Raw genomic sequence first — 13,226 nt, forward strand, 5'->3', positions numbered from 1 at the left:
GACAGAGAAGAGAATCCAGAGCAGCCCTGCGAAGAAGGACTTGGGGGTGCTGGTCGATGAGAAAATGAACATGAGCCGGCAGTGTGCGCTCGCAGCCCAGAAAGTATAGTGGGCTGCATCAAAAGAAGCATGACCAGCAGGTCAAAGGAGGTGATCCTGCCCCTCTACTTTGCTCTTGTGAGACCTCACCTGGGATATTGTGTACAGTTCTGGTGTACTCAACATAAGAAGGACATGGAACTGTTGGAACAAGTCCAGAGGAGGGCCACAAGGATGATCAGGGGACTGGAGCACCTCCCATATGAAGATCGGCTGAGAAAGTTGGGGCTGTTCAGCCTGGAGAAGAGAAGGCTGCGTGGAGACCTCATAGCAGCCTTCCAGTATCTGAAGGGGGGCTATAGGGATGCTGGGGAGGGACTCTTTATTAGCGATTGTAGTGATAGGACAAGGGGTAACAAGTTAAAACTTAAACAGGGGAAGCTTAGATTGGATCTAAGGAGGAAATTCTTTCCTGTTAGCGTGGTGAGGCACTGGAATGGGTTTCCCAGGGAGGTTGTGAATGCTCCAACCCTGGCGGTGTTCAAGGCCAGGTTGGACAGAGCCTTGGGTGATATGGTTTAGTGTGAGGTGTCCCTGCCAATGGCAGGGGGGTTGGAACTAGATGATCTTAAGGTCCTTTCCAATCCTACCTATTCTATGATTCTATGCTCGAGAGCATGGGCCAGGAGGGGACGAGAATATCCCAGGGATGCTATAGGGAACCAAAACACTCTGATGTGGCTCATCCTTGAAACACTGTTTGCATCCAACCATCCCCTCCTTCCCCCAAGACCCCTGTGAAGACACAGGCAGGTGCCTCTTTGCTGCTGCCACATTTATTTGGAAACATCTGCTTTCTACTCTGCCCAACGCCTCACGCCAACAGCCACCAGAGCCACAGTGAGCAAACTGAGAGCACACAGCAGGAGGAGGGCCCCAGGGAGCCACAGGTTAGGTCCTGCAGAAGAGAAAGATTGGTTACACATCTGGGGCCCCTGAGTCCATGCTGAGCCCTGGCATGGCATCTCCTGGCTGGGGCTGAGCTGGGGAGGTCATCTCCTGTGAAGGGTAAGAGCCACTGGAGCTGGGGGTATGTCAGGGTCCTGAGGACATTAACAAGACTCAGTCACCCCAATTAGCCTCACATGGGGCTCCACCCACACCTGCTGTCATTCATGTGGCTGGTCTGAGCTATGCTGTGGGTGGTCTTGGTCCTGGATCTCTGCTTGGATCTCCTGGATTGACCTCAGTGCTCAGAAGGAGCCTGCCTCACTGTGTTGATGAAGAGGTCCATTGTGAGAGCCCAGCCTCCCTCACCTTCTGGAGGACTTCTGGTCCCTTCCCACCCTGCTCAGCCTGACCTGTGCCCAGTACGGGGCCATTCACCAGAGCCAACCTCTCTGTGCTGGTTTGGCTCCTGGAGCACGCCCTGCATGGCCATGACACCTGAAAGACTCCACACTCCTGTGCAGAGCAATGACTTAGGAGCCCTTTTAAAGAACCTGGCATTGCCTAGAGAGTTGCAAGGGTCTGTGAGCTGCTCCTGCCCTCCCCAGAGGGACATACGTACCCCCCAGGTCATGTTGGTCAGTCTGGGAATGGTGGGTCTCTGCTCCCAAGGAAGGAGCAGCCAGCAGGTGAATGGGCCCATAGGAGACAATCTTACTGTAGTCATTGGCCAGTGCCCGCTTGCTCCACCGGTGCCTGTGGCACTGCTGTGGATAAAGCCAAGGGAAAGGTGTTGGGAGCAGAGAGCAGGGGAGAAGCCCGTTCCAGGGGCAAGAGCAAATCCTGGTGGTCTGCCCCTGGCAAGAGGCACCACTGGGGCTGCAGCCTGGGAGTGGTCAAGACCCCAGAGGAGCCTGCTCCTCCCCAGGTCCTATCATAAACCTCTCCTCCTGCAAATATCCAACAGAGAGATGGAAGAGGGAAAGGAGCTTTCTGGTGGGTTCAAGCCCTTGTACCTTTAGTTCAAGGTGCTGGGCTGAGCTCCTGCTGCTGGGAGATGTTTTTTCTGCTGAGGCACACAAAAGCGGAGCAGAGCTCCTTCTCTAAACAGCAGGCCCAGGGAAGGGAGATCCCTCTGCATGGCCAGGGCACTGTGCAGACCACTGGGAGAGCTCACCTTGGCACAGGGCTCCGGGCCATTGGGGAGACAGAGCTGAACACGGCAGTGCAGGAACACCTCAGGATAACCGACAAACTGGAACATCTGGAAGCTGAACTTGGCGGTAGTTTTCTCTCCAAAGATGTTCAGGTATGTCACTGTCTCATCATGGGGACACCTGGGACACCATGGCTGAGTCAGCAGGGGGAAACAAGGGGGAGCATCCCAGCCTGGGACACCAAGCACACAGGGACTCGGTGCAGCCCCCAGGCTTTTCTGAACTATTTCCATCTTGGTGCTAGTGGGGATGCCTTTCCTTGGCACCCCGCATTGTGCCCAGATTCAGGAGGAACTGTTACCACCACAGGAGCTGGCTTGTGTCTCACTCCGGGGAGCCACAGCTGCTCTGCATGGGTGCAGTGAGCCTGGCTGTGGTTCCCACTTCCCAGACATCCATGTTACCAGCTTTAGCTTGGCTGCAGCCACATTTAATGCAAGCTCTTCAGCAGAGACCTCTCTGCACATTGCAGCAAGGTCACCAGCTGCCCAGAAGTGATGCTGGAGAGAAGGCAGCACTGTTGGCAGCAGAGCAGGGTCAGGAGAGGGGGCTTAGAGTGGTTAGAGGGATCATCTATGGGGCTGTTCCACCTATTCAATGATGGTGTCCACCATAGGTTCCACCCATGAGAATGATGGTGTCATTGCTCCCTCACAGCAACCTGTCTTTAGCACCCAGCAAAGAGAGATGACTGTGCTCATGGTGCAAGGAGACCAGATGCACTATAGGTGCTCCACTCACCCCTTCTCAATAAGCTTGTGCTGCAAGTCCTGGTAGGGATCTGTGCTCGGTGTGGCCCAGCAGTCCTCAACACTCAGCAGGAAGTACTTGAGTTGGTGCTGTCCTTCTATCTTCAGCAGAACATAGAGTGTGCCTGTGACAGGGACAGCCACAGCTGGCAGGTGATAGGGCTGGAGGTAGGAGGGGGTCTTGTACAGTCTCATGCTAACGTTGAAGTGTCCTTCTCTGACCACAAACTGCACCAGCCTGAGAAGAGAGGAGGAGACATCACAAACAGAATAAGGCAGGAAGGACATAGCACAAACAAGGCCAATGGCAGGGGTGCACTGACTTGGAATGTGCCTCTGCTCTCAGGTGAGAGCCAGACCCCAAACTGTCTCCTGGCTGGTATGTCCACACTGGGTGCGGACAGAGGCAAGGAGCTCCAGGAGTTCTCACTGACTGGCTGGCCAGTGAGAGCTATGAGAAAGGTATCTCAGGAGGTCCTGATCTGCACCTCCACAGGGGCATGGTGCGGGCATCTCCCAGTTCCCACCCTTTATTTTTTGGATAGCTGATTTCAAGCACTGAGGCTAGGAGAAAGGTATGCCCCTCTTCGGCTCTGCCCCAGGCCCAAACCTCATGTTGAAAAACCATTTTGGGAAGAGAAAGAGAGGTAGCCTGATCTCAGAGCTCTCTAGTGGCTCCCCAGGGACTTTGCAGATCACCTCATTGAAGGCATCTATTTTTCTGCAAGCTCTTTCATGTCAGCAGTGAAGTGAAGAGGGACCACTCACTTGTCAACAGCAGTGAGAGTGAAGGGCAGCCTCACCACCTGCTTGTAGGCATAGACACAGGAGAAATGCACCTCAAGCTGAAAACTCCGGGAGATCACTGCCCCATGAGCTTCCCACTCTGACTCCATGATGTTGGAGTATGACACATGGGAGCTGTTTTGCTGGAACGACACAGAAATCAAGTCTCCAGAATATGTCTAAGCCCATATGCAGAGATCCAAGGCCCAGTTCAGATGGATGCAACTCAGCTGCTCCAAAACCTGCTGGGGTTTTGCTCAAGCCCTGTGTCCAGGGGCTGCTGACAAGCATCATCAGAGCAGGCAGGAATCAGCAGAGTGACCACAGGTGAGGGCAATGCAGAGTTGGAGCACTGGTTCTTCTGAACCCTCCCTGACCCATGAATCAAGTGAGGGACCAAGGGGCTATAGCCAGGACTGCAGAGCTCAGAGGATGCTACCAGAAAGCTGCAGTCTGTTATCTAGATGATAGCTAGAGCTTTCCGACAGCCCCCAGTGAAGCCTTCCAAGGGGAATGAGAAATTTACAGCACCCTGATATCAAAGGAAAAGCTTATGGGGCTTCGCCTTTGCTGTCCACACTCTGCACATCTGCTCCTCTCATGGCTTCAGAGCTACACAGAGAGGCTCTGCTGGATCCTTACCTGAATTATTGATCCACAAGCAGTGTGGTTTTCACCTGTGAGAGTGGCTGCAAAAAACAGCTCACCCTCTTCTTCCCTTTCTGAAACCTTGCATGCCTGGTTCCTCAAGTGGACAAGTTGCTGGGGGATCTTCAGAAGTTCAAATGCCTCCTTCCTCACCATCATCTTCATGTGCTCTTCCTCACAGGACAACTTCAGTACCACATCTAGGGAAAAAAGCCATCTGCAATAGCAATAAGGGCCTGAAGGAGCCCTAGGTCAACTATGGAGCAGCACAGTCCCACTGAGCTCAGCAGAGCCTCATCCCATCCTGGTTGGAGGCTGCTGGTGGGGCTCTTCACAGACACTGGGCAAAAGACAAACCTGTGGGAACACACAGACATTAATGTGGGTCTCTTACTTTCTCCTGGTTAAGACCTGCACAAGTCCATGGCCACTGCTACCCTGAACAGACACAGTCCTTAAGCTCAAGACATCAAAGGCAGATGTTGTGGGTATGGCCCCTTTTGAGGGCTGTCTACAGAATCACTGCAGCCTGCCAAGGGCACCAGAGAGGGTCAGGGATCCTCTCTTGCAGATGAAGAAGACACAGGTTTTGGCCAGTGTCTGGAAGAGGCTTCAGTGGAGATGTGTGGAATATGTGTGCTTGTTCTGACACTGCAAGGCAGCTGTGCTCTGCAGCATGCCCTGCTGCCCTGGAACATCTTCTTGGCAGACAAGAAATTAAGTAATTAAGACTTTTGGGGAGGAAGGAAATGGCCTGTGACTGGGTGTTGTACCAATGTGTAGTCAGGACATGGTAGTGGTGGCAGGCAGGAGCTGGGATGTGCTCCTGGAGCCTGCATTGGAGAACAGTGGTAACACCAGTGCACCATGCCAATCACCCTTCCCTCTGGTGCCCCTGGACAGACTATGGAGGGCTCATAGCATCCCCTACCTTGGCAGAATGCCCCTGTGAAGCCCGGTCTGCAGCTGCAAATGGGTCTGTCCTCCATCAGCTGGCAGTGCCCCTGGTGCTGGCATGGGTTTGGCAGGCAGGCATTCAGGCTCCTCTTGAGACGGAGGGCAGCCCCTCGCCTGGGGCTCACCAGCTCCCCTGCAGCAAAGGAAAGGTGAGAAAGCTGAAACTCAGCAAGAACATCTCCTCTGTGAGAGACACAAGAGCAAACTCACCCATGGCATGAAGCCCTACGCAGTTCGCCGGGGCCGAGATCCTCACCTAGAGCCAGGGCAGGCACACCTGAGGAAGAACCTGCCCTTTGGCTTGCCTGGGAGGATGCATGTGAGAGCCTGGGAGAGCTCCTCAGCATGGCTGTAATATGGATCAGAGCTATGGAGCCTGACACCAGCTAGTAAGGAGAGCGGTGGCACATCACAGCCCCTGTGCCCATCTCCACAGGTTATATACTGCACGTGACTGGGATGGAGAGCCTGAGGTTTCTGCCTATTTTGCTGGCTCCTGCTGGTTCCTGGGTTCCTGCCTCCCCTTGAGCCCTGCTCTGTTATCTCCCCATAGCAGCCTTCAGCAGTGCCCTGAGTGAGGAACCCGGACACAGATCAGGTGAGGGCTTGACCTCTCCTTTCCGTAGTATGCATCTGTGACCCAGCAGAGACAGTGTACAGGGGCACTCACTCTTGTTGCCTTCACAGCCAGACAGGCAGAGGGCAGAGACCAGCAGCAAGAATCTCACAGTCCTTTCCTGTGAAAACAAACAGGTTCTGGGTAACTTGGTTTTAGTATGCTCGCTGGAGATGTTTGCAGTCATCCATAAAGAGCCCACCCTCAAGCATTGGGTGTGATAATTTCTGTACTGTATGTCCTCCAAAAACTCTGTGTTCAATGGCACAAAGTAATTTCCTATCCCAAATGAACAGATACCTCCCCCCCCCCCCCAGGCTAACGCAAGGGTCAAATACTCTCCTGAATTTAAGGCGCTATTCCTGAATGAGGGGGTGGAAGAAACTAGACCTTGGACCTGCAGGAATGTGCTGGCAGTGATAAAGCCACATTTAAGTAAGAACAGGCACTTGAAGTAAAACTGCATAGCTGAGGCATCAGCCCAGGCTTCCCAAAGAGGAAAGGCATTTCCCCTCTTCCCACTCTTTTGAAGACCCAGGATTTGCAAAAGGATCCTTGCTTTTCCAGTAACACATATCCATAACAAGGAGACAATGGGATAAAAAAACCCCAAATCTTTGGACACAACTGAAATTAATGCCACAAAGACACAGATTAAGTCAATCTCCCCCATAATACGGATAATGGACTTCTTTAGGTAAATTCATGGTGTGGTTCTGGGTGAGCCCTGGACACTTGGAGTCTCCTTATCAGACATGAATAAGAGCCAGATGGGGCGGGTGGCTGGAGTGATGCAGTGCCAAAAGCCCCACTCTGGTCTGGCAGCACATGGCTCACCCTCCACCAGACCCCGGAGCTCCAGGCAAGGAGGTTTTACTCCCCGCTCTGCTCCTTGTTCTCTACAGCAGTCCTGAGACATCCCACCAGCATCAAGCTCTCGCCTTGTTCTCACCCCACTTACCATTGCCAGGCTGCTCTGTGCTTCTCCAGCCACCAATGCCCCGTCACTCTCGTGCTCCCTGCCCCGTGCCTTATATTGCCTTCCAGCAGCTCAGCGTTGTCCCCCCCACAAACACATTGCTTGGTGATTGCGCAAGATCCAGCTTAGCATGCTTCAGCTCTAGACCCTCCCAAAGTCCATCTTCCGGCACCCATGGCTCTTCCCATTGGCCAATGGCTCCTGACTGCTGACCCAATTCACCGCCCTGGTGGGATCCCAAACAGGGCAGTATCCACAAAATTCCCAGGAATGTGGGGGTATGTGCATCCAGCTGTTTTGTGGTACCTGCTTTTGACGCAGCGGTAACAGCAGATACCACAGCAGAACATGTGAAGGCCAGATAACTGTGTACTGAACATATGCCGTTTCGCAACCAGAACGTACAGTGGCTTTGGCTGGTTTCTTGATGACTTCTGACATCTAAGATCTGGTGAGAGATGGAGGGATGAGGGCTTGGTCCTACCATGCTTTGTTTGGGAAACAGTAACCGGCTGCCAACAGCAGTAATCACTCAAGATGATGCTTCTTGATTATATTGACTATATACTCTGTGCTTCAATTGCTACAGTTACCACAACACAATGGCAAATATGAACATCAGCCCAGGTTTTTTTTCTAACCACAATGAAAGCCAGAAAACAATAGTGTTTAGCACTTGACCCTTCTCACATCCTAATGAACAACCAGTTAGAAAAAGAAGAAGAAAGAAAAGGCCTCCTGCCATCCCTGGCTTCCAGCTTTTTGGTGAGAATCTCTGCTTTCCATTATGTGTTGTATAAAGCAGTTGACAGAAGCTTGCACAGGCTCGATTAGAGATGCAAAAGCAGCACAGCCCAAAGGCTTAGAAAGCACCAGAGTAATAGGATGGGGGCGGGGGGGGCCCCCCCCCCAGCTTTGCGGTTTTATTATTCTTTTTAAAAAGAGAGCGAAACCCAGTGAGTTTCAGAGCAGCTTCGTGGTCTCCGGGGCTGTCCTGGCGAGCACATTTGGCTGCTTCCCCCCGCTTTGCCTAAGTGTCTCCTGGCAGAGGAGGCTGCAGCACATACGGATGGTCTCTCCAAGGCAGCACCTGGAGCTCAGCCAGGAAGACGCTCAGATCAGCGGCGGGAAGAGTCAGGGCAGCTGAGGGGTTGCAGGGTGGGGGCTCCTGAGGCCGGAGGAAGGCCGCGGGGAGGCCGGCGGTAGGTCGGGGTAGGGCCGGAGGGAGGCCTGGGGGGGAGGCTGCAGGCCCTGCCACGCCCCGCGGTGCTTTTGTGGCGGTGTTGCCATAGTGCGGGTGCCCGGCAGCAGGGGGCGGGCAGGGAGCGGCAGCGGCAGCCTCAGGGTCGGGGAGGAGGGCTGGGCCCGCCGCCCCCCAAGTGCAAGGTCTGTGCCTCTCTCTGCCTGCCTCTCATGGGTCAGCCTGATCGCGGGGAGTGGGAAACAAACAGCCCCCACATCCCCGGGAGGATATCCATAAAAAACAGCCTCTGTCCTTGGAGGCTGCTGAGCGCTGCAGAGCATCCTGCTCCGTTCAAGGCCCCTGCGCTGCCGGTCTGGCTCGGTGCAGCCCCGACGACTCTGGTAGGGCCATCGGCTGGTGCCTGGCAGGTTTTGGAGCTGCCTTCCAGCTGGCAGCAGCCCGGAGGATGCAGCTTTCACAAGGACACGGCAAGCAAGGGATGCGGCACCACCTGAGCATGGGGATGTGCTGAGTCTGGCTCCCCCGATCTGATGGCTTTCCCCACACCACGGCATCCAGGAACATGCAGCCACTTCTTTACTAAGCCCACCCCAAAGTCAAATTCAGTGCTCACTCTTCACTGTCATGCCTCTGGCTGCCTCAGCCATGCTCATGTACTAAATCACTGTAGCCAGTATGCCAATGTTTCTGTGTTGCTGTGTACCTGGGTCCCATCCCTGAATTCACCCTGGTGTGTGCATTTCTGTAGTGGCTGGGAGGAGGTGGAATTGATGTTCTGGAGGAGAAGGAGGAAGACAAGAAAAGAGTGGAAGAAAAGCTGAAGGCTTTGGTGGTCAGTGATGACCTCCAGGATGTGGAGACAAAGGTGCCTGTGGAGCAAGATTGTATCCGAAAGCATCTGCTCTAAGTCATCTGTGTCTGTCAGTTGCTGAGATGAGGAGAGACGGTTTCGCTGGTCTATAGGGGGAGATGGTACACATGTGGATGGCACGTGTGGTCCCTTGGCACCCGGAAGGGAGTGAGCAAGTTTCACGTGCCTGGTGTGTCTGTGCAAGAGTGGGCATATGTAAGTAAGTGGGCACATGAAAGTAATTAACTCACTTCATTGCACACACATTCGTTTCTGTGTCATGACACTATGAGAAAGGTAGATGGTGCATGCCCTTCTTTGGCTCTGCCCTAGGCCCAAACCTCGTGTTGAAAAACCATTTTGGGAAGAGAAAGAGAGGTAGCCTGATCTCAGAGCTCTCTAGTGGCTCCCCAGGGCCTTTGCAGATCACCCCATTGAAGGCATCTATTTTTCTGCAAGCTCTTTCATGTCAGCACTGAGGTGAAGAGGGTCCCCTCACTTGTCAACAGCAGTGACAGTGAAGGGCAGCCTCAACACCTGCTCCTAGGCATAGACGCAGGAGAAATGCTCCTCAAGCTGAAAACTTTCTGAGATCACTGCCCCCTGTGCTTTCCACTCTGACTCTATGACATTGGAGTACAACACGTGGGAGCTGTTTTGCTGCAATGACACAGAAATCAAGTCTCCAGAATATGTCTAAGCCCATAAGCAGAGACCCAAGGTCCAGTTCAGATGGTGCAATTCAGCTGTCACAGGAGCAAACTGAGAGCACACAGCAGGAGGAGGGCCCCAGGGAGCCACAGGTTAGGTCCTGCAGAAGAGAAAGGTTTGTTACATGTCTGTGGCCCCTGAGCCGGCACTGTGCCCTGGCATGGCATCTCCTGGCTGGGACTGAGCTGGGGAAGTCATCTCCTGTGAAGGGTAAGAGCCACTGGAGCTGGGGGTATGTCAGGATCCGGAGGGCATTAACAGGATTCAGTCACCCCAATTAGACTCACATGGAGCCTCCACCCACACCTGCTGCCTAGGGGCTCCATTTAGTTTGTCATTCACACAGCTGGTCTCTAAAAATGGAAAAGGAGAAGGGAGGAAGAAAAGAGGGAGGTGAAAGATATGAAGGGGGGAAGATAAAGAGAAAAACAAGCAAGGAAGCCTCTGGTTATGAACTCATCAGTGTTAGTTCAACACCAGGAAAAACACCATAACAAATTAATTTAGAATCCTTTTACAGCCACCAGGGACATAGCAGCTGCCAAAAAAAAAAAAACAACCCCAAAATTATCAGTTAATACATATTATCAAGGACTAGCATCAGACTAATTTTATTTCCTCTTCTGATGGAGTAATTAGCTTGAGAGACAAGGAGGAAAGCATTGAAGTGGCATGACTCCACCCCTGTTAGGCTGAGAGCAAGTGGCATGGCTGGCCCAGGATGAAAACACACCCGAGTATCTGGCGGGCTAACTACGCGGGCAACAAACATCTGATGCAGAGGGTTGACCAATGTACAGGGGGGTTGTACAAGGGGGTCGTACAAGGGGTTTGTGCAAGAGGGGATAAAGGAATTTTGCCTGTTTAACAGAAAGCATTGTTTGCAAATTCCTGTCAAGCTTGCCATGCAGTACCAGGATAATAGGCTATTGATAAGGGGAAGAAACAGAGTGATAAGGGGGAAGAACAGTTACTTAGTTCCATTGAAGACCAGCTTTGCGGTTTGGACTTTGACCAGACTCCTAAAGAGCATGTGCGACACTAGAGGTGAAAAGTTCAGGCTTGAGGAAGACTCATTTACTTCATCTTGAAGACCCCTACTCACAAGAGGAAGACTCATTTACTTCATTTTGAGACCCTTGCCCATGACCAGGAGGGGCACTGCTCAGGCACAAAGGACCTTCTAGCTCATTATAATACTAAGCGGGGATAGGACATGAATATGTATAGACGTGCTGTGCAACCTCATGAATATCTATATAACTTTAGAGAATAAATGTAGAGGGAAACAAGACTGAGGCACGCATGCCTTTGGAGGAGCTATCCCCCATGCGTCTCAGCGCTGAATAAAAAGCATACCTACTTTACAGCTTTAACGAGTTGTGGAGTCTATCTGCGTATCACATCTGAGGAGCTTGTACAAATGTTACCTGACAAACAGCTGCCAGCTGACAAACAGTGAGAGAGCCAGGAGCTCAGCTCCTGCCAGGGCTGTTCCTGTGACACCTGACAAGGGGAGCCACCTCCAGAGGACACACTGACCAGAGCCATGGGGCACAACTGCCTCAGCCACCAGTGAACCCTAAGCTAGGTAGTCTGGAAAGGACCTGTCAGGCATCCCTACGGAAGCTTTGGGCTAAGGGGCCATTGCAGCCGCCCCCTCCCCCCCCCGACAACCAAAATGCAACAACACCCACCCCACTACCCTCAGGAGAGCCGCAAAATTGCAACCCCCAGCGCCAGCACACCACCCACCTTCTTGGCCATTCTTGAAAAGGTGTTTCTGAGAGGCAGAGTCTAACTGGAGCTGCTGAGGGCTTGTGCCATTCTTGTATACCAAAAGAATCTTGATTTTTATATTTTGTACTCTGAAATTAATTTTTAGTCTTCATATTAGGATTTCAGATGTTTACGTGTTGGGGAAGAGGGAGAAGAGGAACTTTTCAAGTAGTGTTACGACTTGATTAAAGTTTGAGCTCTCTTTCTTACTAAGCAGTGACAGCTGCAGCAGTAGAGTATGTAGAGGATTTCAGTTGCACATGAAATCCTAAGAAAGTCCCATCAGAACAGGCAGCTTCCAACTGGTGTTCCCAGTGCGTTCCCTCTGTATGTGTGTGTGAGGCACAGAGCTAGCTTAGCTATTTAAAAAGACCTGTTTGAGAATGGAATAAAGCATAGAATATAGCTTAATTGACAAGTAAAAAATCTGAGTAGTGGTATTGGTTTTCTAAAGCTCATTTTAAATATTTTTGTGTTCTAATTAAATACTGGCCTTTTCAAAATGCCTAATTTGGAAGCTTATAGATGCTGGAGGATGAAAGGAACTGCATACATGTGAAATACTATCTTATGTCTCAAGTTATACTTCAGTAATAGTACCACGTTATCAATGTGACACCCACTTCTGGCAGCAACACTGTGGCTCCTTGCTTATGGGAAAGTTTCAAAGTAGCCCTGCTTGTGCTCTTGCTTTGACTTTGTAACTGGTTCATGACACTTTGACTCATTTAGAGCATACATGGTGCCATTGTGCTTGCACAGCATAATTGTTATAATGTGTGTGTCAACATTGTCTGGGCATCCGCACCTAATGCTTAAATACCCGTGTCTCTGTTAATGCATCCTTTCAAAGTTTGTCAGTGTGCCCTATAAAGTGAGATGATGTGGAAGTGTCGTGGTTTGAACCCAGCCAGACAGCTTGTCCACTTACTCCCCCCTCCTTCTTGCCCTCCCCCTACTCCTGGAGGGACGGAGAGGAGAATCAAAAAAGAATGCAACTCCCACGGGTTGAGATAAGAACAGTTTAGTAACTAAGGTATAACACAAATCACTACTGCTGCCACCAATAATAGTAATGATAAAGGAAATAACAAGGAAAGAGAATACAACACCTCATCACCAGGCGACCGAGAATTCACCCCCCCCAGCCCGACCAAGCACCGGCCGATCCTTCCTCCAACCCTGCAGGCCCTCCTAGCCCTTCCGGGTAACTCCCAGTTACTTCCTGGGCATGACGTGATGTGGTATGGAATACCTCTTTGGTCAGTTTGGGTCAGGTGTCCTATCTCTGCTTCCTCCCAGCTTCCCTCCGCCCTGGCAGAGCATGAGGCTCACAAAGTCCTTGGCCAAACCAAAACATCATTTTTTTCATCTCTGTTCCCAGCCCGAAAGTCAAAACACAGCACTGCACCAGCTACCAAGAAAGAGAAAAATGACTGCTACTGCTAAAACCAGGACAGGAAGATACATGCATGGTGCTATATGCAGTGGTGGTCATAGAATCATGGAATGATTTGGGTTGGAAGGGAACTCATCCAGTTCCAACCCCCTGCCACAGGCAGGGGCACCTTCCAGTAGACCATGTTGCTCCAAGCCCTGTCCAACCTGGCCTTGAACGCTGACAGGGATGGGGCAGCCACAGCTTCTCTGGGCAACCTGTGCCAACACCTCACCACCCTCACAGGGAAGAACTTCTTCCTAAGATCTCATCTCAATCTCCCCTTTGTCAGGTGAGATCTGGTC

General features: G+C 51.9%; 1 protein-coding gene across 1 annotated transcript; it reads right to left on the reverse strand.

Moving 5' to 3' along the window:
* Nucleotides 1-856: 856 nt before the first annotated feature.
* Nucleotides 857-6,952, reverse strand: LOC133225745 (uromodulin-like). Its single transcript, XM_061378488.1, has 9 exons — nt 6,922-6,952; nt 6,015-6,081; nt 5,319-5,477; nt 4,382-4,587; nt 3,722-3,882; nt 2,946-3,191; nt 2,165-2,324; nt 1,610-1,754; nt 857-997 (listed from the first exon to the last, which is right to left on the reverse strand). The coding sequence occupies exons 1-9, from the start codon at nt 6,922-6,924 to the stop codon at nt 897-899; spliced, it is 1,248 nt and encodes a 415-aa protein (XP_061234472.1). The 5' UTR covers nt 6,925-6,952; the 3' UTR covers nt 857-896.
* Between the last annotated feature and the right edge of the window lie 6,274 nt (nt 6,953-13,226).

This window comes from Neopsephotus bourkii, unplaced genomic scaffold (genome assembly GCF_033783945.1).
Source record: "Neopsephotus bourkii isolate Nb327-2 ecotype Australia unplaced genomic scaffold, CSIRO-AGI_Nbou_v1 NB_1766, whole genome shotgun sequence".
Classification (NCBI taxonomy): Eukaryota; Metazoa; Chordata; class Aves; order Psittaciformes; family Psittacidae; genus Neopsephotus; species Neopsephotus bourkii.